Source organism: Erythrolamprus reginae, chromosome 8 (assembly GCF_031021105.1).
Source record: "Erythrolamprus reginae isolate rEryReg1 chromosome 8, rEryReg1.hap1, whole genome shotgun sequence".
Taxonomy (NCBI): domain Eukaryota; kingdom Metazoa; phylum Chordata; class Lepidosauria; order Squamata; family Dipsadidae; genus Erythrolamprus; species Erythrolamprus reginae.
In genome coordinates, this window is record NC_091957.1 from 4,191,878 (window position 1) to 4,216,791 (window position 24,914).

A 24,914-nucleotide genomic window follows, 5' to 3' on the forward strand; every position below is an offset into this window, starting at 1 on the left:
AAAGGACCTTGTTTTAAGTTCCCACCAACGCCTGGTGAGTTTTAGTTTGCGTGTCTTGTCATTCTGACATTGTCTTTCCAAAGGGCATAGATTTCAAACATGGTCCTTACCAAAAAAAATATAATGAAGTTTGACACCGAAAAAGCTTAAACGAGGAGGAGAGAAACTTTCAAAGTTGGCTATTCTGATTTATTAGTGGAAAAGCAATTCATTTTCTTTTCCGTTTTACTTGGAACCATGCCCCCCTCTGAAGATCGGTAGAGGTCTCGCCTTCGAGATATTCATGAAGGATTTGTTAGGAAGAAATGTTTCGAGAAATCAGATCAGTGTCTGCTTATCCTGTTGTCGTAAGGTTTGGGTGAAGGAAGAAGGTGGGTTTGGACGTCGGATGGGGGAGAAATCTAGTGCACCCTTGCGTTAATTGGTGAAATTCGTGTTTGCTTTAATTGCCGAAAATTTGGGTTTGCTCGGGGGTCTTTGCCCGGATCATAATTCCGTGCTGTGTTTCACCAGGTTTTTCAATGAAATAGCTTAAAAAGCAAAGATACACATCCTACGTAAGATGGGACCAAAGCCTGTTCATATCTATCAGAGCTTAAGCACAACAAACCAGCTTTTCTTTGTCCTATCGAGGCAGCTAAATAGACATGTGCAGGTATAAAGGGAAAATAAAGAAAACCAAGAATAATGCTTCCTAGGATAAGCAAACACTATCTTGTTACTTTAAAGAAGGTATCTTTCTAGTCAAATTTAACATTATACATAGTTTTCTAATGTGTTATAGGTCCTTCCTCCCTTTCTCACCTTCCTCCTTCTCTCCTTTCTTCGTTCCTTCTTTCCCTGTTTTCTTTCTTTCTTCCCTCCCTCTGTCTCTCCTTCCTCCCTTCCTTCCTCCCTCCATTTCTCACCTCCCTCCCTCCTTTCTTCATTCCTTCTTTCCCTGTTTTCTTCTTTCTTTCTTCCCTCCCTCTGTCTCCCTTCCTTCCTTCCTCCCTCCATTTCTCACCTCCCTCCCTCCTTTCTTCATTCCTTCTTTCCCTGTTTTCTTCTTTCTTTCTTCCCTCCCTCTGTCTCTCCTTCCTTCCTCCCTCCCTTCCTCCATTTCTCACCTTCCTTCCTCCCTCCTTTCTTCATTCCTTCTTTCCCTGTTTTCTTCTTTCTTTCTTTCTTCCCTCCCTCTGTCTCCCTTCCTTCCTTCCTCCCTCCATTTCTCACCTTCCTCCCTCCCTCCTTTCTTCATTCCTTCTTTCCCTGTTTTCTTCTTTCTTTCTTCCCTCTGTCTCTCCTTCCTCCCTTCCTCCCTCCCTTCCTTCCCTCCCTCCCTCCCTCCTTCCCCCTCCCTCCCTTCCTTTTTCTTTCTTTTTCCTCCCTTCCCTTCTCTTCCCTTCCTCCCTTCTTCCTTTTCCAATGTTCAAAGCAAAATGCTTCACAAACAATTTTTTGGGCACGTCGTTTTCAACTTAACTTTTATTGGTGGTTTTAGAATTTTGGTAACAGCCAAGCCTCACGATCAATTCAAGGTCTGAGCCTATGTTTTTTTTTAAAAGCCTACCCTTCGGTAGCACTTTTGCATGGTTATGTGTATTTCGTTTGTCTCTATGAGTCTTGTAATCCTCTTGATTGGCACATGCTTGGACTTCATTGTATTTTTTAAAAACGTGGTATGGTCCCAGCCTTTGCGATCCTCTTTAAGTCCTTTGCTGGCTGGCGTGGGAACGTTTGAAGAACGCAGCCAAACGTTTACAGAAATTTAGCACTAAACTCTGCTGCACACTTTTTTTCAAAAAAACAAACCACAACTACCACAACTTGTTGTTTTCATTGGCCAATATTTGTGGAGTGATACGATGAGCTGAGTCAGCTTTAGAACAGATTAATTGAAATCTTAAATTAGTAAGGAATTTTCTGGGTTTCATCCTTCAGTTTGTGGATGACTTAATATGGACCCCATGCAGTGCTAACAGCTGAGAGAGAGAGAGAGAGAGAGAGAGAGAGAGAGAGAGAGAGAGAGAGAGAATGAATATAAGAAAGGGTATACTTTTTCAGACTCTATAATGTTTGTTCCAGTAGAGTAGGATTTGCACTATTAACTCAAACCAACTTGCGGGAACTAAACGCTAGCATGCATTTCTCGATTTGAATCTTGGTAGGGAGCTCTTATTGCCTTGTGCTTATATTTGCAACATTTTTCTTAATTTTTCTTCCACTTTAAAAAAAGAAAAGAAAGCAGACTTCTGGGTTTTTTTAAAAACAACATCGCCTGGTTTTTGTTCCTAAAAAAAAACGCACCACGTATTTGGAAGTTGTGATTAAAAACTTTTTGCCTTCTTAATGTTTTTTTTCTAAATATTATCTAGGCCAGTGTTTCCCAACCTTGGTAACTTGAAGGTATCTGGACTTCAACTCCCCGAATTCCCCAGCCAGCATTTGCTGGCTGGGGAATTCTGGGAGTTGAAGTCCAAATATCTAGCCGCCCCGAGTCTGCGGAGAGGGGCGGCATACAAATCTAAATAAACATAAACACATCTTCAAGTTGCCAAGGTTGGGAAACACTGATCTAGGCAACTGCTAGTCTGTAACCGACTTGTTATTGATGTGTGACGCAAGTGGTAGGGCATACACACACACAACTGTTAGCATCTCTGCTAAAGGGATGGAAGCACAACCATTTCACATTTGCCGGACTTGTTGTAAGTGCTGTAGTGCATGTTGTGTTGCTGTATATACGTCGCTCGGTGCCATCTTTGATACCTGTCCATGTACTGGTGCCAACTTATCCATGTGATGACTTGAGATTTCTACAACATTCCTGATCTGACAACTCCTTTATTATTTTTCCTCCTCTCCAATGCTGTCAATTTTGCAGGCGGGAAGGGATGAGGTCAGGGCATTCTGGTTTACATCCTTGTAAAATGGTACCCCACCCGCCTCTCCTCGACCAGCCAAGAATGAATGGCACCTACCTGTGCCACAAAGTCCAGTGGGTGTGGAAATCTTGTTTCCTGTAATCCTTGTACACGTGTCTGTCTCTTTAACGTATCCGAATTATGTAAGCCATATATCTTATTCATCATCCATCAGTCCATTCCCTCTCACTTTCTTTTGGATTTTCTCTCCCCATCGATTGATGATTCACACTGTGGTTTGTGCCGGTATTTTTTTCTTTTTTCTACAAAGGTTCAACACGTTCTTCCTTTTTTTGGAGCACAATGTGGGGTAACTTCTGTAGGGTCTAGGGACAATTCCCCACAGCCAACTCATCGTCTGTGAGTTGTCATTTAACATCGCAGAAATTGTCATTTAATGAGACGACAAGAGTTGTCATTTAATATCGCAGAAATTGGGGAGCAGGGGAGGGAAGAATAATTAAAGAAAGGATGCAAAGGAAGGGACAAAAAAAAATGAAAATTGGGGATGACTCCAAATTTAAAAATAAATTATAAATGACTTTAAATAAATGGTTGAATTTGGCCCGTGGCCAGCAGGCTGTGTTGAGTTGTCCTGCTTGTTCAACTTGTCCAAGGGGAGTTGGCTGTGGTGGAGTTGTCCCGTTCCAATTTCCGTCGACGTCTTTCGATCTGACCACTTATGGGAAGACAGTTCGACCCCGTCCCGGATTTTTTCAACCTAACACTGTGATGCTCTCTAGAGACTCGGCACAGTGTCCAAGGGACTGAGAAACCCTTGTCAAGAACCAACCCACATACCTGCTTTTACGTCGCCCGAGAAGAAATAGGACATATCTGGGGTTTTGCTCTTGGTGTATTGAAGATTTTTTCCCCATGTCGGTTACATTCACTTAGAATGTGAATACATTCGTTGGTTGTGTATAAATGGGTTTTTTGTATCGAGCCCCACTCGGATTATATGTATAACCAATATACAATAAACATATTTGCTTAATGTTGTGTCTTGGAGCCTCTTAAGATTAAGTGATCCGAACGTTTGGATTCAAATAATTTCCATCAGTTTCTCAGATTGCCAAGCAATGCCGCCCCGAGTCTACGGAGAGGGGTGGCATACAAATCAAATCAAATCAATCAATAAATAAATAAATAAATCCTTAGAACTGTGCTACTGAAGAGAAAATCTTTGGGGTTTTATCCTTCCCCCAGGAGTAGGGAGGGAATGGGAATTTTGCTGTGTCCTTCCCCTGGAATGGGGATTTTAATAATAATAATAATAATAATAAAATAATTTATTAGATTTGTATGTCGCCCCTCTCTGAGATTTTGCAGTTTCTTTGTGGAGAGAATGGAGATTTTGCAGTTTCTTTGTGGAGAGAATGGCGAAATTTTGCAGTATCCTTCCCCTGGAGTGTGGAGCAGTGTTCCCTCTAATTTTTTGGGGTGGGTGGGCGGAAAAGTATAGTGTCTGAGTGGCAGTCCCTTTGGGACTGGGCGGCACAGAAATAATAAATAAATAAACAAACAAGCAAATAAAAAACCCACCCTGTTTTGCCTCAGAGAATTTCAAAATAAAATACTGTCCTGTGTGTCTATAACAGTGAGCTCATAATAGGGCAACTCTATCAATATCAAAATGCCACTTAAATAGTTGAGCTAGTTTCAAACTAGATTTTGATTTTCTTTCTCTCTTCCTTACTCCCATTCTTTTTCTTTCTCTTTTCCTTCCTCTCTTTTTTCTATCTGTTTCTCTCTCTTCCTCTCTCTCTCCTTCCCTCTCACTCTTTCCCTCTCGGCTTCTGGGCAGGTTTGGAAAACTCTGAGTTGATGATGATCTTTAAGTGAGCGATTGCTCACTGCTCAGCTTAGAGGGAACTATGGTGTGGAGGGAATAGAGATTTTGCAGTTTTCTTCCCCTGCCACACCTGCCAAGCAACACCCACAGAACCGGTAGTAAAAAACAAAAAAGATTTTACCACTTATCCGTCAGTATCTTGGATTCTCAGTGCTCCTAATCTTCTCCCATTGCCTTTATTAAAACAGTAGTGAAAATAGTAAAATTAAATCAGAGGATACCGATGGTTGACAAATTAAGGGAGTTTTAATGATGGGAATATAGCGGCAGCCCACTTTTTATTTATTTATTTGTCCATTCATTCATCTAGTCTAGTACATATTGGTAGTGTACAAAGATATAACAATATATACACGATACTAGTAAGAGAGAAACATAAGGACAGAGGTCAGAAAGCCCCCTAATGTGCTTATGAATGCCCCTTACTGGTACTTTGTGGTCCAGGGTGTAGATGTGTGTGTGTGTGTGTAGGAAATGTAAGCATTGCAGAAATCCCATAGATACTCCAGTAAAGTAACATCTGGTTGCTCAAAGTCTGAGCAACCAGGTGTTACTCCCCAGATGTTAAGGGGAAGGAAAGGGTGAGGAAGCAAACTCAACACTTACACTAAGTTTAAGTGGGATTTTATGCACAGGAGTCAAATGAGGGTCCTTCAGGAATTGGGCGGCCCATAAATCCAACCAATAAATAAATAAATTCCTTGTGTGTCCAATCACATTGGGCCAAGAAAGAATTCTAATCCTAAATTCTATTCTATTCCATTCTATCCATTATTCTATTTTATTCCTAAATTCTATTCTATTTCTAAATTCTAATCTAGTTATTATATCCTTTATTCTTTTATATTCCTAAAATCTATTCTATTTCTAAATTATAATCTAGTTATTATATCTTTTATTCTTTTATATTCCTAAAATCTATTCTAATCTATTCTATCCCTTATTCTATTCTATTTCTAAATTCTATTCTAATCTATTCTATCCCTTTTTCTATTCTATTCCTAAATTCTATTCCATTCCATTCTATCCCTTTTTCTATCCCTAAATTTTATTCCATTTCCACTCTAGTCTGTTACTCTATTCCAATATTCTATTCTATCCCTTATCCCATTCCCTTCTACTCTATTCTAAAGCGGCCACTCTCTTTTGAGACGTTTCGTGTTTTTGAAATTCCCCCCTCAGCCTCCACCTGCTTGTAAGATGGGTGGACTCCAATTCCCAGAATGCCCCAGCCACTCTTCTTATAAGAGGCATCTGTTCTTAAATGTTGCTGCCTTAAATCGTAAGGGGGGGGGGGGGCTGGGCCTGAGCGGGAAGCGTGGCTCCACCCATCGCGGCTTGGAGCTGAGGACTTCTCCAATATGGCGCCCTCCTCCCCTCAAGGCCTTCCATGCGCATGCGAATAGGAAATGGTGACGTGGCCGTCCGCGACCCGCCCTTTCAAACGTCCCGCCTCCCTGATCACGCGAGGGGGCGCGGCCTCCAGGAGGCCGCTCCCTCTCGGCGTCCATAGCTCCCGGTTTATTTTTATTTCCCCCCCCTGCCTCCCTTGCGTCACTTCCGCCGGCGGTTAAAGCAGGGGCCTCAGACGGCGTTTCCGCTTCCGCTCCTGGACGACTCTCCCCTTCTGTCACCATCAGCTGGTGAGTCCTTTTCCTTCGGCATCGCTCAACCCTATTTTTTTTTCTTTTTCGGGGTTGAGGCCGCTTCGAGGCGTCCCGTCGCCGGTTAAAACTACAGGTTAAGCCAGCTTGCTTTCTGCCCCCCCCCCCCATTTGAGTGTGTGTGTGTTGTGTATTAAGTGTGTCTGTGTTTCTTTAAACAGGTGCGCAGTTTGTCCGGTAATTACGGTCATCAGCTTTCTCTGTTGGAGAAACATTGACCGCCCTCATTTTAGGGTAAATACGGTGACCAGGAAACTCAGAGTCCCATAAGGGGAAAGGGAGGCTGGGGTAACCGATCAAATGGGGCTTGTGGGGGGGGCGGGGAGGGGAAGCCCCTCCCCCCCACAAGCCCTCTCCCCTTCCTAAGCCCCCTCTCCCTCCTAAGCCCCCTCCCCTTCCTAAACCCCCTCTGCTCCTAAGCCCCCTCCCACTCCTAAGCCCCTCTGCCTAAGCCCCTCCCCCTCATAGGCCCCCTCCCCTTCCTAAACCCCTTCTCCCTCCTAAGCCCTTTCCCCTTTCTAATCCTTTCCCCTTCATAAGCCCCCTCCCCTTCCTAAGTCCCTCCCCTTCCTAAGCCCCCCTCCCCCTCCTAAACCCCTTCTCCCTCCTAAGCCCCTCCCCTTCATAAGCTCCCTCCCACTCCTAAGCCCCCTCCCCTTCATAAGCCCCCTCCCCCTCCTAAGTCCCTCCCCTTCATAAGCCCCCTCCTAATCCCCTCCCCTTCATAAGCTCCCTCCCACTCCTAAGCCCCCTCCCATTCCTAAGCCCTCTTTGTCCTAGGCCAGTGATCATGAACCTTTTTTTCCTTGGGTGTCCCAAAGAGCATCTGCACGCGCTATCATACCCACACCCATAATTCAATGCTTGAGGAGGGCAAAAACAGCTTTCACCGCCCCCTGGAGGCTGGAAATGGCCTGTTTCCCAACTTCTGGTGGGCCCAGTAGGCTCATGTTTTACCCTCCCCAGGCTCCAAATGCTTCCCTGGAGCCAGGGGAAGGTAAAAACGTCCCCCCCCCCCCCCCAGAGGCTCTCTGGAAGCCAAAAATGCTCTCCCAGGGGCTCTGAGCCAAAAATCAGCTGGCTGACACACACATGCACGTTGGAGCTGAGCTCAGGGCAATGGCACATGTGCCGGCAGAGATGACTTCGTAGGATATTCTGTTTCAAGTGGAGGAGTGAAGGGCTCTTCTGGTGAAGTATCTTTGGACATTTTCAATTAAGTTCTTAAGTAGAGGTTCCACAGTATTTCAAGCTATTTTGCTCTCATTAGCTACAGAGAGAGAGATGGATGCTATGTTGGCTTAAAGGTTAGCTTATTTTTCATGCTGTGTGACTTTTCTTGATGTTGACCGATATAGCAAAAATATATGCCGAAAGCAAAGCAAAGAAGCTGGACATGTTCTGGACAGTGGAAGAAAATGCAAAGGGTCCCATGCCCTGGTTATTCCATTTTCTTTCCAGCCTCCCCTCCTTTTGCTGTAGCTTTGATTAACTTGGGCAGTCCATATCAATTCATGAACTCCAAACAGTGTTTTAATTGTATTCATTGTGGGATTCAGTTGTCTCCCTCTACTTAACTGAAATTAACTCTCCCTAATGCAATCACCTGATGAAGATAGGTAAGCTAAGGAAAGGTTCATGGCCAAGTGTGTTTTTCAGCATCTTACTCGAATTTTCTGCTCTTTGGACCAGGCTAAACTATTTTGGCGCCATATAATTTGGCGTCATAGATTCCTTCTGGAATTCCAAAGCTAAGGGTCAGCTATAACCATTTGCCAGGCTTGCATAATAACTAATTCTTCCGAGGTTATGGAGTCTTCTGGGAGATAAGCTACCCCCCAACACAATCTTCTTAACCTTAAGTGCATCAGGAGCCCATTTGAGATCCTCCTCCTCCCATCCGTCATCTTGCCTTACTGCTCCTGCTTTCATTCAGCACTGCCATTATAAGAGAGGGTGTGTGTGTATTTTTAGGCATTGGAAATGAAGCTTCTCACTGCCATTATTTGTTCTGCTTTCAGAACGAGGGCAGACTGCCAAATTTGGAATAGTGATCGTCCGTGGAGACTTCATCCCTGATGGTTATTATTTCCCGAATGTTCAATATTTGGTTTCTGTACCTTGATACAGTTATATTTAGCATAGAATAGAATAGAATTTTATTGGCCAAGTGTGATTGGACACACAAGGAATTTGTCTTTGGTGCATATGCTCTCAGCGTACATAAAATAAAATATACATTTGTCCAGAATCATGTGGTACGACACTCAATGATTGTCATAGGGGCCAAATAAGCAATGAAGAAGAAATATTAATAAAAATCGTAGGATATAAGCAACAAGAGTGGGTCTTCTCTGGGTCCCGTCAACTAAACAATGCCGCTTGGCAGGACCCAGAGGAAGAGCCTTCTCTGTGGCGGCCCCGGCCCTCTGGAACCAACTCCCCCCAGAGATTAGAATTGCCCCCACCCTCCTTGCCTTTTGTAAGCTCCTTAAAACCCACCTCTGCCGCCAGGCATGGGGGAATTGAGATGCTCTTTCCCCCTGGGCCTTTACAATTTCATGTGTGGTATGCCTGTATGTCTGTTTGGTTTTTTTTTTATATTAATGGGTTTTTTAATCATTTTTAGCATTTATTGGATTATTATTGTACATTGTTTTATTACTGTTGTTAGCTGCCCCGAGTCTCCAGAGAGGGGCGGCATACAAATCCAGTAAATAAAAAAATAAAATAAAAATAAGTTACAGTCATACAGTCAACATGGGAGGAAATGGGTGATAGGAATGATGAGAAAAACTAGTAGAATAGAAGTGCAGATTTAGTAGAAAGTCTGACAGTGTTGAGGGAATTATTTGTTTAGTAGAGTGATGGCATTCGGGAAAAAACTGTTCTTGTGTCTAGTTGTCTTGGTGTGCAGTGCTCTGTAGCGACGTTTTGAGGGTAGGAGTTGAAACAGGATAGGATGGCCAAAAGGACTCCTTGGTATGGCTATCTTGAAATTAATCTGGTCGCTGAGGAGAGATCAGTATTTCAGTTTGGCCCTATCGAGTGTCAGACAGCTTTTGGCAGAATTGCACACAGTGAATTATTCATAGAAGACTAACAGCAGAACAAGGCCTCCCGGTCCATCTAGTCTGCCCTTATACTATTTCCTGTATTTTATCTTAGGACGGATTTATGTTTATCCCAGGCATGTTTAAATTCAGTTCCTCTGGATTTACCAACCATGTCTGCTGGAAGTTTGTTCCAAGCATCAGTAAAATAATATTTTCTCATGTTGCTTCTGATTTTTCGCCCAACTAAACTCAGATGGTGCCCGCTTGTTCTTGGGTTCACTTTCCTATTAAAAACACTTCCCTCCTGAACCTTATTTAACCCTTTAACCTATTTAAATGTTTCGATCGTGTCCCTTCTGTCCTCCAGACTAGACAGATTGAGTCCATGAAGTCTTTGATGCTGAAGACCTTCCACCATTTTTGTAGCCCGTCTTTGGACCCGTTCATTTTATCCATATCTTTTTGTAGGTGAGGTCTCCAGAACTGAACACAGTATTATTCCAAATGTGGTCTCACCAGCACTCTATACAGCGGGATCACAATCTCCCTCTTCCTGAAGACTACGGTCTAATAGATTTTGATTATTCTGTACATAGAGCCATGGCCTTAAACTGATTTCTGTAAATACCTTGACGATTACCCATGTGTAATTGTTTTGTCCAGTTTCCAAAAAAAATGTCTTCTGTTTGTTTTTCATGTACCAGCACGATTGGATGATGAGCCCCTTGAGGGAACGGAATTAATTGAATGGAAGATTTCTGCCGTCCGTTGCGAGGGCGCCTCTGAGTTGTGTGTGCGTGGGAACCTTTTGGTTTCTGAACACACTGGGCAGAAAAAGATGTTTGCCAAACTGAAGAAAAAGATTGCTGATGAGTCTGTTACCACCCCACGGCCGGGGGGGCTAGCCAGGATGCCCAGATCAATCAGCAAAGAATCTGTCACATCAGCGGGAGCAGAGTCCGGGGACGATTTTGTAAGTGTCAGAGATGGCGTTCAAACACACCTTTTCAGTCACTTATTTAAGAATAAACGAGACGAGCAACAAAGATGATTAGGAGACTGGAGGCTAAAACATATGAAGAACAGTTGCAGAAACTATGTATGTCTAGTTTAATGAAAAGAAAGACCAGGGTAGACATGATAACAGTCTTCCAATATCTCTAGGATTGCCACAAATAAGAACCTTTTCTCCAAACCACCTGGTGGTAGAACAAGAAGCAATGGGTGGAAACTAAACAAGGAGAGAAGCAACTTAGAACTAAGGAGAAATTTCCTGATAAGTTAGAACAATTAAGCTTGCCTCCAGAAGTTGTGAATGCTGCAACACTGGAAATTTTTAAAAGATGTTGGATAACTGGATCTCCTCTCGCCTTCTTGCCATCCTTCTATAGTGAGGATTTATCCAATTGTTTTCCACTAACATGCATAGTTCCCTCTAAGCTGAGCAGTGAGCAATCGCTCACTTAAAAATCATCATCAACTCAGAGTTTTCCAAACCTGCCCAGAAGCCGAGAGGGAAAGAGTGAGAGGAAGAGAGGAAGAGAGAGAAACAGATAGAAAAAAGAGAGGAAGGAAAAGAGAAAGAAAAAGAATGGGAGTAAGGAAGAGAGAAAGAAAATCAAAATCTAGTTTGAAACTAGCTCAACTATTTAAGTGGCATTTTGATATTGATAGAGTTGCCCTATTATGAGCTCACTGTTATAGACACACAGTACAGTATTTTATTTTGAAATTCTCTGAGGCAAAACAGGGTGGGTTTTTTATTTGTTTGTTTGTTTGTTTGTTTGTTTGTTTGTTTGTTTATTTACTTACTTACTTACTTACTTACTTACTTACTTACTTACTTACTTACTTACTTATTTATTGTTTCTGTGCCGCCCAGTCCCAAAGGGACTGCCGCTCAGACACTATACTTTTCCGCCCCCCCCCAAAAAATTAGAACACTGCTAACATGTCTTCCCCACTTTCTGACTGTGACCAATCTCCCAATGTCACATCAGCCTCCTCAGACTCTCCCCAGTTACTGTCTGTCTGAGGGACATGGCTCATCCTCTTCAGAACCAGGCATAGAGCACTCACAACACATACCAAATGCAAGAAGGGGGAAAATCATTTAAAACCATTTATGTTATTGATTTTTAAAACATAGAAACATAGAAGTCTGACGGCAGAAAAAGACCTCATGGTCCATCTAGTCTGCCCTTATACTATTTTCTGTATTTTATCTTACGATGGATCTATGTTTATCCCAGGCATGTTTAGATTCAGTTCCTGTGGATTTAATAACCATGTCTGCTGGAAGTTTGTTCCAAGCATCTAATACTCTTTCAATAAAATAATATTTTCTCACGTTGCTTTTGATCTTTCCCCCAACTAACTTCAGATTGTGTCCCCTTGTTCTTGGGTTCACTTTCCTATTAGAAACACTTCCCTCCTGAACCTTATTTAACCCTTTAACATATTTAAATGTTTCGATCATGTCCCCCCTTTTCCTTCTGTCCTCCAGACTATACAGATTGAGTTCATGAAGTCTTTCCTGATACGTTTTATGCTTAAGACCTTCCACCGTTTTTGTAGCCCGTCTTTGGACCCGTTCAATTTGATCCATATCTTTTTTTAGGCGAGGTCTCCAGAACTGAACACAGTATTAAAAAATAGGGTGTCACCAGCGCTCTATATAGCGGGATCACAATTATTATTATTATTATAGATCAATGACAGAAAAAGACCTCATGGTCCATCTAGTCTGCCCTTATACTATTTTCTGTATTTTATCTTAGGATGGATCTATGTTTATCCCAGGCATGTTTCAATTCAGTTACTGTGGATTTATCTACCACGTCTGCTGGAAGTTTGTTCCAAGGATCTACTACTCTTTCAGTCAAATAATATTTTCTCATGTTGCTTTTGATCTTTCCCCCAACTAACTTCAGATTGTGTCCCCTTGTTCTTGTGCTCACTTTCCTATTAAAAACACTTCAAGTTGGGATAAAAAGAAATAAAGGGTCCAGACTTTTTGTCCCATTGTCCTGGGTTGGCCCCTTCCAGAAATTAATCTGAATGTCTCTCTGACTTCTTCCTACCAAGCCATCTGATGGGAGCAGCTCAAGAGAAGACCTTTCATGTCAGCTGTTCCGAAAAAATGAACAAATACGGAAGCTAGAAGTTAAGCTATCCGGTATGTATCTTGTCGTACAAAGAGGATGCTAGTTTTTTTTTTAAAAAACCAAAAAAACCATAAGACACTTTTCTCCCATCCATCCCCATTTCAAATGAATGACAGTCAGGATTGTCACTTTCTCTATTTTTTAAAGCTCTTGATGTACGGATGTGCATATCACACCTCCCCCAGCAAAAATTTTATTATGCATTCCACTCCTACAGGTGGACCGTCTACCGCTCTGCAGCCCACTCGATGTATTTGTGGGTTAGATATACAGTATACTGCTCAAAAAAAGGGGACACTCAAAGAACACACCCTAGATCTGAAGGAATGAAATATTCTCATCGAATACTTTGTTCTGTACAAAGTTGAGTGTGCACCACAGCCGGTGAAATTGATTGTCAATCGGCGTTGCTTCCTAAGTGGACAGTTTTATTTCACAGAAGTTGGATTTACTTGGACTTAGATTGTGTTGTCTAAGTGTTCCCTTTATTGTTTTGAGCATATGCACACGCATACACATAAACAGCATATTTCCCCGAAAATAAGTCTATCTTATACACCTGTCTAAAACAGTATCTGAAGTATCTGAAAGGGCTATTTGCAATTTACTCCAATGGACTAGAAGCTATTTGAAGGAGCTTTCAAAAACACCTGCCCCTTATCCCTTGCATCGTAGGTAAAATTTATTTATTTTATTTATTTATTGGATTTGTATGCCGCCCCTCTCCGCAGACTCGGGGCGGCTAACAACAATGATAAAAAACAACATATAACAATCCAATTTAATAAAACAACCAGAAACCCTTATTATAAAAACCAAACATACACACAAACATACCATACATAACTTGTAATGGCCTAGGGGGAAGGAATATCCTAACTCCCCCATGCCTGGCAACAAAGGTGGGTCTTGAGTAATTTGCGAAAGACAAGGAGGGTGGGGGGGGGGCGTTCTAATCTCCTTTTATTGGCAAATTTATTTTATTTCCCTTCTGTCTCGGCTGCCTTCAAGTGCAGTGATGACGGCAACGCCCTTGTTATTGGCCTGGAGGAGGTTATGAAATTGTTCTACCTTTTCATTTGGATTTTAAAATATCTCATTCTCTTCTTTTTACCGTCCACCCCACGCCTTTTGCCTGTATGTAACTGGTTGGTGCCACCGCGTCCTTCCACTAAGATTACGCTGAACAGCTCCGAAACCTGCAGAAGATCAAGGAGAAGCTTGAAAACGCGTTAGAGACACATCAAGATTGTATGTACCTGCTATTTCCCATTTGATAAAAGCGTTAGAAACCTCAGAAGAACAACTAAAAAAATAATAGTATAGCGTGGGACGGCATCATTGGATACAGAGGCTGCTTATTTACTGGGCCGCTGTTGGTTTAAGTTTCATCAACTACAGGTAGTCCCTTGAAGTTACAATAGTTTGTTTATCCCAAGCATGTTTAAACTCAGTTGTCAAGGTTCCTGTTTTATCCTGTCCTATGGAGAGGGTTGAGTACCAACAGATCCCACCTCGCCTCCCACTCGGCCCCCACCCATCCCATGTCACTTTGGTTGTACAGTTTGAGTTTTAACTTTTTATGTTTTAATGTAGAGGTCAACTGTAACCTGCCCATAATAAATATGTCGAGTAGAGTAGAATAGAATATTGGAAAGAATAGAATAGAATATTGGATAGAATAGAATAGAATATTGGATAGAATAGAATAGAATAGAATATTGGAAAGGATAGAATTGAATATTGGAAAGGATAGAATAGAATATTGGGAAGGATAGAATAGAATATTGGAAAGGATAGAATAGAATATTGGGAAGGAAAGAATTGAATATTGGAAAGGATAGAATAGAATATTGGAAAGGATAGAATAGAATATTGGAAAGGATAGAATAGAATATTGGGAAGGATAGAATTGAATATTGGAAAGGATAGAATAGAATATTGGAAAGGATAGAATAGAATATTGGAAAGGATAGAATAGAATATTGGAAAGGATAGAATAGAATAGAAAGAGTTGGAAGGGACCTTGGAGGTCTTCTAGTCCAACCCCCTGCTCAGGCAGGAAACCTTATACCATTTTAGACAAATTGTTATCCAACACCTTAAAAACTTCCAGTGTTGGAGCATTCACAACTTCTAGAGGCAAGCTGTTCCATGGATTAATTGTTCTAACTGTCAGGAAATGTCTCCTTTGCTATAGGTTGCTTCTCTCCTTGTTTAGTTTCCACCCATTGCTTCTTGTTCTACCCTCAGGTGCTTTGGAGAATAGGTTGATTCCTTCTTCTTTGTGGCAACCCCTGAGATATTGAAACACTGCTATCATGTCTCCCTTGGTCTTTCTTTTCATTAAACTAGCCATGCCCAGTTCCTGCAACCATTCTTCATGTGTTTTAGCCTCCAGTCCACTAATCCTCTTTGTTGTTCTTCTCTGCACTCTTTCTAGAGTCTCAACATCCTCTTTGCATTGTGGTGACCAAAACTGAATGCAAATATTCCAAGTGTGGCCTTACCAAGTGGTATTAACCCTTCACGTGATCTTGATTCTATCCCTCTGTTCATGCAACCTAGAACTGTGTTGGCCTTTGTGGCAGCTGCTGCACACAGCTAGCTCCTATTTAAATAGTTGTCCACTAGGACTCCAAGATCCCTCTCACAGTTGCTACTGTTGAGCAAGGTACTACATACTCTGTACCTGTGCATTTAGTTTTTCTTTCCTAAGTGTAGAATCTTAGTTTTTAAGACAGGCGGCTAAAACCGAGTTTGCTGCCAGTTAGAAAAGACGATATTGGACGCAGAGAAGTTAATTCTGGCAGGCTGTCAGTTTTTCCCTAAACAGGTAGATCTCTGCTTTCATTTTGGGCGTAGGCCCGGTTTCGCTACATTCACGCCTTCTGTTGTCGCCCACACAGCCTTTGTGAAGAAACTCCAAGAGCAGAACGAAACACACCAGGCCAACATGGGCAAGATGGTGGAAGAGATGAGGCTGGCGTTGGAGAAGAAAGACCAGGTAGCCTGTCCCTGAAATGTCACCACAATTCTGCCTTGAAGGTGGCATGAAACCATTTAGGAAACAAATGGATTTTCCCCGGATTCCATGTATACCTCCCGAGAAAAATAAACTTTAGAAAGGTTACCCTGTTTCCCCCCAAAATAAAGGCATCCCCTGATAGTAAGCCCAATCAGGCTTTTGAGTGCATGGCAATATAGCCAAACACTTATTTCAGGGTTCAACAATAAATAAGACAGAATCTTATTTTGGGGCAAATACTGTCTGTCTGTCTGTCTGTCTGTCTATACCTATCTACTATCTATCTATCTATCTATCTATCTATCTATCTATCTATCTATCTATCTATCTATCTATCTATCATCTATCTATCTATCTATCTATCTACTATCTATCTATTATCTATCTATCTATCTATCTTCTATCTATCTTCTATCTATCTATCTATCTATCTATCTCTATCTTCTATCTATCTATCTACTATCTATCTATCTATCTATCTCTATCTTCTATCTATCTATCTACTATCTATCTATCTACCTATCTATCTATCTATCTATCTATCTATCTATCTATCTATCTATCTATCTATCTATCATCTGTCTGTCTCCATCCACCCACCCTGTTTCCTGCAAAATAAGACATCCCCTGATAATAAGCCCAATCGGGCTTTTAAGTGCATGGCAATGAGGCCAAGCGCTTATTTTATGATTCCAAAAAATATAAGGACAGGGTCTTATTTTTGGGGAAACACGATGTCTGTCCGTCCGTCCGTCCGTCCACCCACCCACCCACTGGAGAAAGGCAGTTGTGGAATGTCTTTTTGGTTGGGACAACCCAACAGCTCATGTCAGTTCTTTCCCTCCCCTCCCCCCCCCTCCTGCTTATGGCAACTTGAAAGCTTTGCAATTTGACACAGCACACATTAAAATGAAATTACATTATATAACAGCTCTCAAAGGGTCTCCGCCTCTAATGTAAATAACGACTGTGCCTTTAAGGAAGGAATCCTCTCTGTGATGTCACCAAGCATGTTCTCTCTCTCTCTCTCACACACACACACACATTATGTCAGAGCAGCTGTTTGAGCATTGAGGTTCTTTCCCATGGGCCTTGGTGGTCTCTACCCCATTCCTTGCTTTTCTTTTACTGAGTCCTTCCAGGGGGAAAACCCTCCTTGCGGCAGAGCAGCCATGCTGATGTTGAGTTGTCCCTTTCTCTTTTTCCAGGAGTGGCGAGAAAAACTATCACATCTGGAAAAGGTGAGGAGCTGGCTTGAAACCAAGGCGGTTGGTTTGGGGGAATCTCCAGAATTAAGGAGTTGGGGAAGGAAGGCTGAGGGGCTTAGATGATGGATATTTGGGTCTCTAAGAAGTAATGCAGAAAGAGCCACGGTGGCGTAGTGGTCAGAGTGTGGTACTGCAGGCTTTTTCTGCTGACTGCCGGCTGCCAGCAGTTTGGCAGTTCAAATCTCACTACCAGCTCAAGGTTAACTCAGCCTTCCGTCCTTCCGAGATGGGTCAAATGAGGACCCAGGTTGTTGTGGGCAAGAGGCTGATTCGGTAAACTGCTTAGAGAGGACTGTAAAAGCACTATGAAGTGGTATATAAGTATTAGTGCTAAGTGGGAAGGAGGGAGGGAGGGAGGGAGAAAGGGAGGGGGGGATGGAGGAAGGAAGGAAGGAAGCAGGGAGGGAGGGGGGGATGGAGGAAGGAAGGAAGGAAGGAAGGACCATGGTGGAGTAGTGGTTACAATGTAATATTGCAGGCTAGTTCTGCCCACTACCAGTAGTTCGATCCTGACCAACTCAAGGTTGACTCAGCCTTCCGCCAACCCAGGAGAGGTGATATATATGCACACAAAACATTGGTGTTTCGCACCAACTGGTTTAATTTTTGCCCCGAAAGTCAAGACTTGACCTCCCTTCCTTTATTATTTCCCCATCCTCACTGTGCCTTGGCTGCTAAACAGGAAAGGAAGCTGCTTTCGTCCCAGTTGCAAGAAATGAGAGACCAGAGTTTGAATCTGTTCCAGAAGAGGGATGAGATTGATGAGCTGGAAGGCTTCCAACAACAGGAGCTTGGGAAAATCAAGCACATGGTGAGGATTTCTTTGGGTTGGGGGTGGGGGTCACCTTCGGCTGAGTTTCCACATTTACTTCCGGGATGTAGTTGATGGGACCCCTGGCTTCTGTTTCCAAATGCAACCAAGCTCACTCTGTTCATTCCCACCCCCACCTTGAGTTGTGCCTTCCTCTCTCTCCCTCCTCCCCCTCCCATCCCACTACTGGTGGGAAAAACTTTTCATTCCATCCTGTTTTGTAAATTTATTAAAAATAATAATCGGGTCACTTTTTGTCAAGTGGACCAATGTTCAGAATCTTCCCCACTCGACCACCTTCAATTTCAGTGAAACTTTGCACATACAGTGATACCTTGTCTTACAAACTTAATTGGTTCCGGGACGAGGTTCTTAAGGTGAAAGGTTTGTAAGACGAAACAATGTTTCCCATAGGAATCAATGGAAAAGCGATTAATGCGTGCAAGCCCAAAATTCACCCCTTTTGCCAGCCGAAGCGCCCGTTTTTGCACTGCTGGGATTTCCCTGAGGCTCCCCTCCATGGGAAACCCCACCTCTGGACTTCTGGGTTTTTGCGATGCTGCAGGGGAATCCCAGTAGGGGAATCCCAGCATCGCAAAAACAAGCGCTTCGCTGGCAATAGAAGTCCGGAGGTGGGGTTTCCCAGCGAAGGGAGCATCCGTGAAATCGCAGCATCACAAAAGCACCGAAGTCCTCAAAACCCCAAATCTGGGACCCCTGTGTTTTTGTGATGCTGCGATTTCACGGAGGCTCCCCTCGCTGGGAAACCCCACCTCCGGATTTCCGTTGCCAGTGAAGCGCCCGTTTTTGCGCTGCTGGGATTCCTCTGCAGCATCACAAAAACATGGAAGTCTGGAGATGGGGTTTCCCATGGAGGGGAGCCTCAGGGGAATCCTAGCAGCGCAAAAACGGGTGCTTCGCTGGCAAAGGAAGTGTGGAGGCGGGGCATCCCAGTGGCGGCCGTGGGTTTGTAAGGTGAAAATAGTTTGTAAGAAGAGGCAAAAAAAATCTTAAACCCCGGGTTTGTATCTCGAAAAGTTTGTATGACGAGGGGTTTGTAAGACGAGGTATCACTGTATATTCCTTACGGTATAAAACCCAGGTGTGCAAAAATTTAGATCCATATTCTAAACTTTCACGGTTGTGCGAAGTTTCATTGAAATTGAAGGTGGTCGAGTGGGGACGATTCTGAACACTGGTCCACTTGACAAAGAATGACCCAATAATAAGAGTCTCTTGTTAAACATCTAGCTTCTGAACAAGGAGGAATCCTTGGCCCGGATGGAGGGGGAGCTGAGATCTTCCACCCAGGAGTTGCTACAAGCACGAGACGACCTGAAAGCTTGTCAGGATTCATCCTCTTGCCTGGCCAAAAAAGTTCAGGAGCTGCAACAACAACAGGAGGACCTTACGATGGAAAGGTAAGGAGAAGATGTTAGCTGCCTGAGAAGATCGGGACCCTCTACCATCCCCTGGGGTCATTTCATCTCATGCCAACTGCTTCAGTGACCCCATCCAGCCACCTCGTCCTCTGGCGTCCCCTTCTTCAAGTTTCTCTTCCCACCTTCTGTTCTGCCGGCGTGTGCCAACCGCCCGTAATTACAGGGTAATTAGTCCAAGCAGACACACACACACGATTGAATGCAAAACAAATGTTCTTTATCAACAGAAGAGAAGAAAAAACTCCCTTTTAAACTTCAAAGGGATTTCTTGTACAAACAATGCACAGTTTAAATGCAAACCAGTTTCTAACCCAGTAACTGGGAAATTGAGTCCACTAATGTTCTCCAAACAGTGATAAACACTCACAGTGAAGTATAATCCAGAGTCCAGGAATTCCACACGCAGTCTTGAATACAAACAGGAAACAACAATCCATAGTCTTGACGAAACTACGGTCAGATAGTCCTCCACAACGGCCAAACCAGCAAGCTGCTATTTTTATCAGCAGCTCTAATTGCTGGAGCCCCACCCAAACACAGGTGGCCTCTCTTATCTCCTGTAATATTTCTTAAGTTGTTCTCTCCTATGCATCACTCTACGCATGTGTGGGTCAGTCATACATTCCCCCTCTGAATCCAAAGAAGATAAGGAAGATTGATCTCCTCCTGGGCTGTCTGCCAAACTCCCCTCTTCCCTGTCACTCACGCTTCCTTAGTCAGAGGAGAGTTTGTTGGGAGACTCTATCGGGAGCAAAACAGGCCTGTGGCATGTGGATGTTTCCCCCACATCCACCTCCACATTCCTTGGGGCAGGAGCTGGGCCAGAGCTAACCACAACACCTTCCCCGCAGGGATGAGTTCAGAGGTGCCAGGGAGAGCGCAGAAAATAAGATCACCAGCTTGGAAGAACGGAGCCAAGAGCTGCAATCCTACGTCCAACGCGTGTCGGTCGATCTGCAGAAGGTCAGTGGTGTCCTGCTGCTTCCCTCTTTCCATTGAGGCTGGCGTTCTGATGCCCATAGCTGCCAAACCTCTCACAGTAGCAAGGGTGGTGGTGGTGGTGGTATCAAGTATGGCACGCACAACCCTGCTTCGTAGAAAATTCACTTTCCTGATAGGGGAAAATTCTACCAGTTCGGGTGTACTGCTAGCAGCAGCCAATGGGAGTTCGGAGAACCGGAATTGGTGGCAGCACGAGGTGCCGCCCAGCCAATTGCCATTTTCTTGCTTGTAATCCTTTACTCTTGCACAAAGCCTTCTGCGCATGTGTAGAGGGTGAAAAAGCATGTACAACACAAAGCACGCACTTCCGAACCGGTAGAGAAAGTGTTGTATCTCGGCCGGTAATTAGCCCCAAATGAAAGCTCAAACGCACACACAGGTTTCAAAATCAAACGAGTCCTTTTTACTAGACATTCGTTGCTTCACAAATGCCAAATTAAAGCAATGTCTCTTCCTTTGCCAAAATCCGGGCGTGAGGCCAAATTCATAACGGCAGACACACTTGCTTCCCAGCCAAAAGTCTACTCACAAGATTAACCCTATAAATGTCCAACACTGAATCCAGGTTTGTCAGGCAAAACACTCTTTACAGGCTTTTCTAGGCAGGAATGTTGACTTCTTGCCAAGAGCATCTTCTAAACTCCTCCCCTTAAATACTCTCGGGGAGTGCTGACTATTTATTTATTTATTTAATTAATTAATTACATTTGTATGCCGCCCCTCTCCGAAGACTCGGGGCAGCTCACAACATAATAAAAAACAATATAACATTGCAACAAATCTAATGTTAGGAGGGGGAAAAAAGATATTTAAAACCCCAGTAATTAAAAACCATGCGACACATACATACCAATGCATAAAATATAAAAGCCTTGGGGAAGTGTTTCAGTTCCCCCATGCCTGGCGATATAGGTGGGTCTTGAGTAATTTGCGAAAGACAAGGAGGGTGGGGGCCGTTCTAATCTCCAGGGGGAGTTGATTTCAGAAGGCCGGGGCCGCCACAGAGAAGGCTCTTCCCCTGGGGCCTGCCAAACGACATTGTTTGGTCGACGGAACCTGGAGAAGGCCAATTCTGTGGGACCTTATCGGCCGCTGGGATTCGTGTGGTAGAAGGCGGTTCCGGAGATATTCTGGTCCACTGCCATGTAGACTATGCACAGCTGTGCACACTTCTCCTTTCTGATCTTTCTCAACTGTTCCTGTCTGTCCATCAGCCTTCTCACCCAAGCATTCAGGATCGTGTCCCTCATTTCCTCGGGCAAATCCCCAGTCAGGAGATCTATAGCCAATGTAGGCTCCTCACCCCCCAGACTCTCCCTCTTCCTCTCGCTCGCTCTCTGACTCGGACCAGATCAGATATCCCGAAGTAGATTTCAAGGATCTTTTTTTTTTCTTGAATCTCCCAGGCTCAGCTGGCTGCTTCGAGTGCCGAAAAGAACCTGGACGTGCTACAGGGCGAACACCGATCCCTGAAGTTGGACTTTCAAGAGCAAAGGCAGAAGGTAGAGATCTCCTGTAGAGATGTAGAAACCACAGACACCGAGACGTGATTTCTCGAATGCCGTTTTGTCCTTTATTGGTCTCTCTGGGAGAGAAGCTTCGGTGGGAAGCTTTGCATTTTAGGACGAGCAGTTAATTTTTTTATGGCAAAGTTCTTGCATATGCAATCACAATGATTTGTGAGTGACATAGGGGAAGGTTTGGTAGGGAAGGTTTGCCTATTTGCAGATGACTCTAAAGTGTGCAATAGGGTTAATATTCCTGGAGGCGTCTGTAATATGGCAAATGATTTAGCTTTACTAGATAAATGGTCAAAGCAATGGAAACTGCAGTTTAATGTTTCCAAATGTAAAATAATGCACCTGGGGAAAAGGAATCCTCAATCTGAGTATTGTATTGGCAGTTCTGTGTTAGCAAAAACTTCAGAAGAGAAGGATTTAGGGGTCTTGATTTCTGACAGTCTCAAAATGGGTGAACAGTGCAGTCAGGCGGTAGGGAAAGCAAGTAGGATGCTTGGCTGCATAGCTAGAGGTATAACAAGCAGGAAGAGGGAGATTATGATCCAGCTATATAGAGTGCTGTTGAGGCCACATTTGGAATACTGTGTCCAGTTCTGGAGACCTCACCTACAAAAAGATATTGACAAAATTGAACGGGTCCAAAGACGGGCTACAAGAATGGTGGAAGGTCTTAAGCACAAAACGTATCAGGAAAGACTTAATGAACTCAATCTGTAGAGTCTGGAGGACAGAAGGAAAAGGGGGGACATAATCGAAACATTTAAATATGTTAAAGGGTTAAATAAGGTCCAGGAGGGAAGTGTTTTTAATAGGAAAGTGAACACAAGAACAAGGGGGCACAATCTGAAGTTAGTTGGGGGAAAGATCAAAAGCAACATGAGAAAATATTATTTTACTGAAAGAGTGGTAGATCCTTGGAACAAACTTCCAGCAGATGTGGTAGATAAATCCACATGAACTGAATTGAAACATGCCTGGGATAAACATACTGTATATCCAACCTACTTGGGGTTTTTTTCCTTGACTTCTTTCTATTGCTATTGTTATTGTAATTTTATATTGTTGTGAGCCGCCCTGGGTCAATTTGGGATTGGGCGGCATAGAATTCAAATTAAATAAAAATAAATAAAATAAAATAAACCCCCTCTTGTGTTTTCCAACAGATGTCCCTCCAAGTGGAGGAGAAGACCCAGCTGGTGGACCAACTTCAGGAGAAGGTGGCCCTCTTGGAGAAGCGATTGGAAGGCAGCCTCTCTGGGGAGGAACATTTTGAGGAGCTGTTCAGGGAGGTGAGCAGAGACGCTTTCGGACAGCGGGAAGAGGTATCGGCTGAGATGGGCCACCGATTGAGAGAGCCTTATGGGTTTCATTTAAAATTGATTTTTGTAACAATGAAAGCTGCACACAACATATAACAATGTACTCAGTGCTCAAAGTTCCCGCCACCAGATAACATCCGCACCCTTCCACCAAAATGGGGGCATATTTTCTATATACCGTTTTAACTCAAGAGCAATATATCTATTTACATATTATAAAGTAATTCTAATTTATTCTTTATAGCTTGGTCTCGAATTCTACTGACCACATAACCTCTTACCTTGTCCCATCGTCCCACCAGTTCCCGAGTAGTTTCATTGGCCGAATTCATCCTCTTATCCATAATTTCAAACTGAATATGATCCAACATGTCCCGATACCAATTTTGTATTGTCCATTTTGTCGCATCCTTCCAACCTAGGATTATTACTGCCTGAGCGCTTTCTATGGCTGCTTCTTTTTATTTCTCTAAATTCTCCCATCTCGTTCCTTTTGATTAGTACTGCCATTTCCTTTGTAATTGTCCATCGTATGTTTAACATCCTATTAGTGTCCTCTTGCACTTCTTTCCAAAAGTTCTGCACTACCGGACATTCCCAAAACATAGAAACATAGAAAGGCTTCTAGAGTTGTTAACCTGATCCTACGTAGCTTCTGCTCCGGCAATCTCACACTACTCACAAGAGCCTACAAAACCTTTGCCAGACCCATCCTTGAATACAGCTCATCTGTCTGGAACCCATACCGCATCTCGGACATCAACACCCTTGAAAAGGTCCAAAGATATTTCACCAGAAGAGCCCTTCACTCCTCCACTCGAAACAGAATGCCCTACGAAAATAGACTAACAATCCAGGGTCCAGAAAGCTTAGAACTACGGTGCCTAAAACACGATTTAAGTATTGCCCACAAGATCATATGCTGCAACGTCCTACCAGTCAATGACTACTTCAGCTTCAACCGCAACAACACAAGAGCACGCAACAGATTCAAACTTAATATTAACCGCTCCAAACTTGACTGTAAAAAATATGACTTTAGCAATCAAGTTGTTGAAGCGTGGAACTCATTACCAGACTCAATAGTGTCAACCCCTAACCCCCAACATTTCTCCCTTAGACTCTCCACGATTGACCTCTCCAGGTTCCTAAGAGGCCAGTAAGGGGCGTACATAAGTGCACTGGTGTGCCTTTCGTCCCCTGTCCAATTGTCTTTCCTTTCTTTCATCTATCATATATATTCTCTTCCTTTCATATATCTTCTCCTCTATTTTTACATATTATCTTTATATATATTACTTCATGTCTGTTCTCTTCCATATGTATTGTGTATTGGACAAATGAATAAATAAAAAAATAAATATATATGCATAAACACCCCCTTAACTTGACACCCATTCCAACAAGTATTTTGCCTTATGGGTTTCATTGTTCAAACTTCACAAGGTTTAATTCCCACCTTTCTGTGAGAGCCAGGGGCCTGTTCGGCAGAGATTCAAGTGAACTATTATTATTATTATTATTATTATTATTATTATTATTATTATTATTATTATTATATACAAAAAGATATTGACAAAATTGAACGGGTCCAAAGACGGGCTACAAGAATGGTGGAAGGTCTTAAGCATAAAACGTATCAGGAAAGACTTTATGAACTCAATCTGTAGAGTCTGGAGGACAGAAGGGAAAGGGGGGACATGATCAAAACATTTAAATATGTTAAAGGGTTAAATAAGGTTCAGGAGGGAAGTGTTTTTAATAGGAAAGTGAACACAAGAACAAGGGGACACAATCTGAAGTTAGTTGGGGGAATGATCAAAGGCAACATGAGAAAATATTATTTTACTGAAAGAGTAGTAGATGCTTGGAACAA

The 24,914-nt window shown here is 43.1% G+C and overlaps 1 protein-coding gene and 1 long non-coding RNA gene across 4 annotated transcripts in view; both read left to right on the plus strand.

The window, feature by feature from the left end:
- Nucleotides 1-6: 6 nt before the first annotated feature.
- Nucleotides 7-3,903, plus strand: LOC139170703 (uncharacterized). The gene is made up of 2 exons (XR_011559656.1): nucleotides 7-2,388; nucleotides 2,458-3,903. It is a non-coding gene; the product is annotated as an uncharacterized lncRNA (long non-coding RNA).
- Nucleotides 3,904-6,287: 2,384 nt separating this feature from the next.
- The window catches only part of GOLGA1 (golgin A1), a 38,383-nt gene continuing 19,756 nt past the window's right edge, over nucleotides 6,288-24,914 (plus strand). The window contains exons 1-11 of one of the 3 annotated variants that reach the window (XM_070758678.1): nucleotides 6,288-6,404; nucleotides 10,186-10,454; nucleotides 12,569-12,659; nucleotides 13,825-13,899; nucleotides 15,558-15,655; nucleotides 16,885-16,917; nucleotides 17,627-17,755; nucleotides 19,007-19,176; nucleotides 20,049-20,160; nucleotides 21,606-21,701; nucleotides 22,883-23,008. In XM_070758678.1, coding sequence (XP_070614779.1) covers nucleotides 10,320-10,454; nucleotides 12,569-12,659; nucleotides 13,825-13,899; nucleotides 15,558-15,655; nucleotides 16,885-16,917; nucleotides 17,627-17,755; nucleotides 19,007-19,176; nucleotides 20,049-20,160; nucleotides 21,606-21,701; nucleotides 22,883-23,008 — 1,065 coding nt within the window. In that variant the 5' untranslated portion in view covers nucleotides 6,288-6,404; nucleotides 10,186-10,319. Of the gene's footprint in view, nucleotides 6,405-6,443; nucleotides 6,502-10,185; nucleotides 10,455-12,568; nucleotides 12,660-13,824; nucleotides 13,900-15,557; nucleotides 15,656-16,884; nucleotides 16,918-17,626; nucleotides 17,756-19,006; nucleotides 19,177-20,048; nucleotides 20,161-21,605; nucleotides 21,702-22,882; nucleotides 23,009-24,914 lie in introns of those variants that run through there. The other 2 variants (XM_070758680.1, XM_070758679.1) reach the window with 2 other exon arrangements.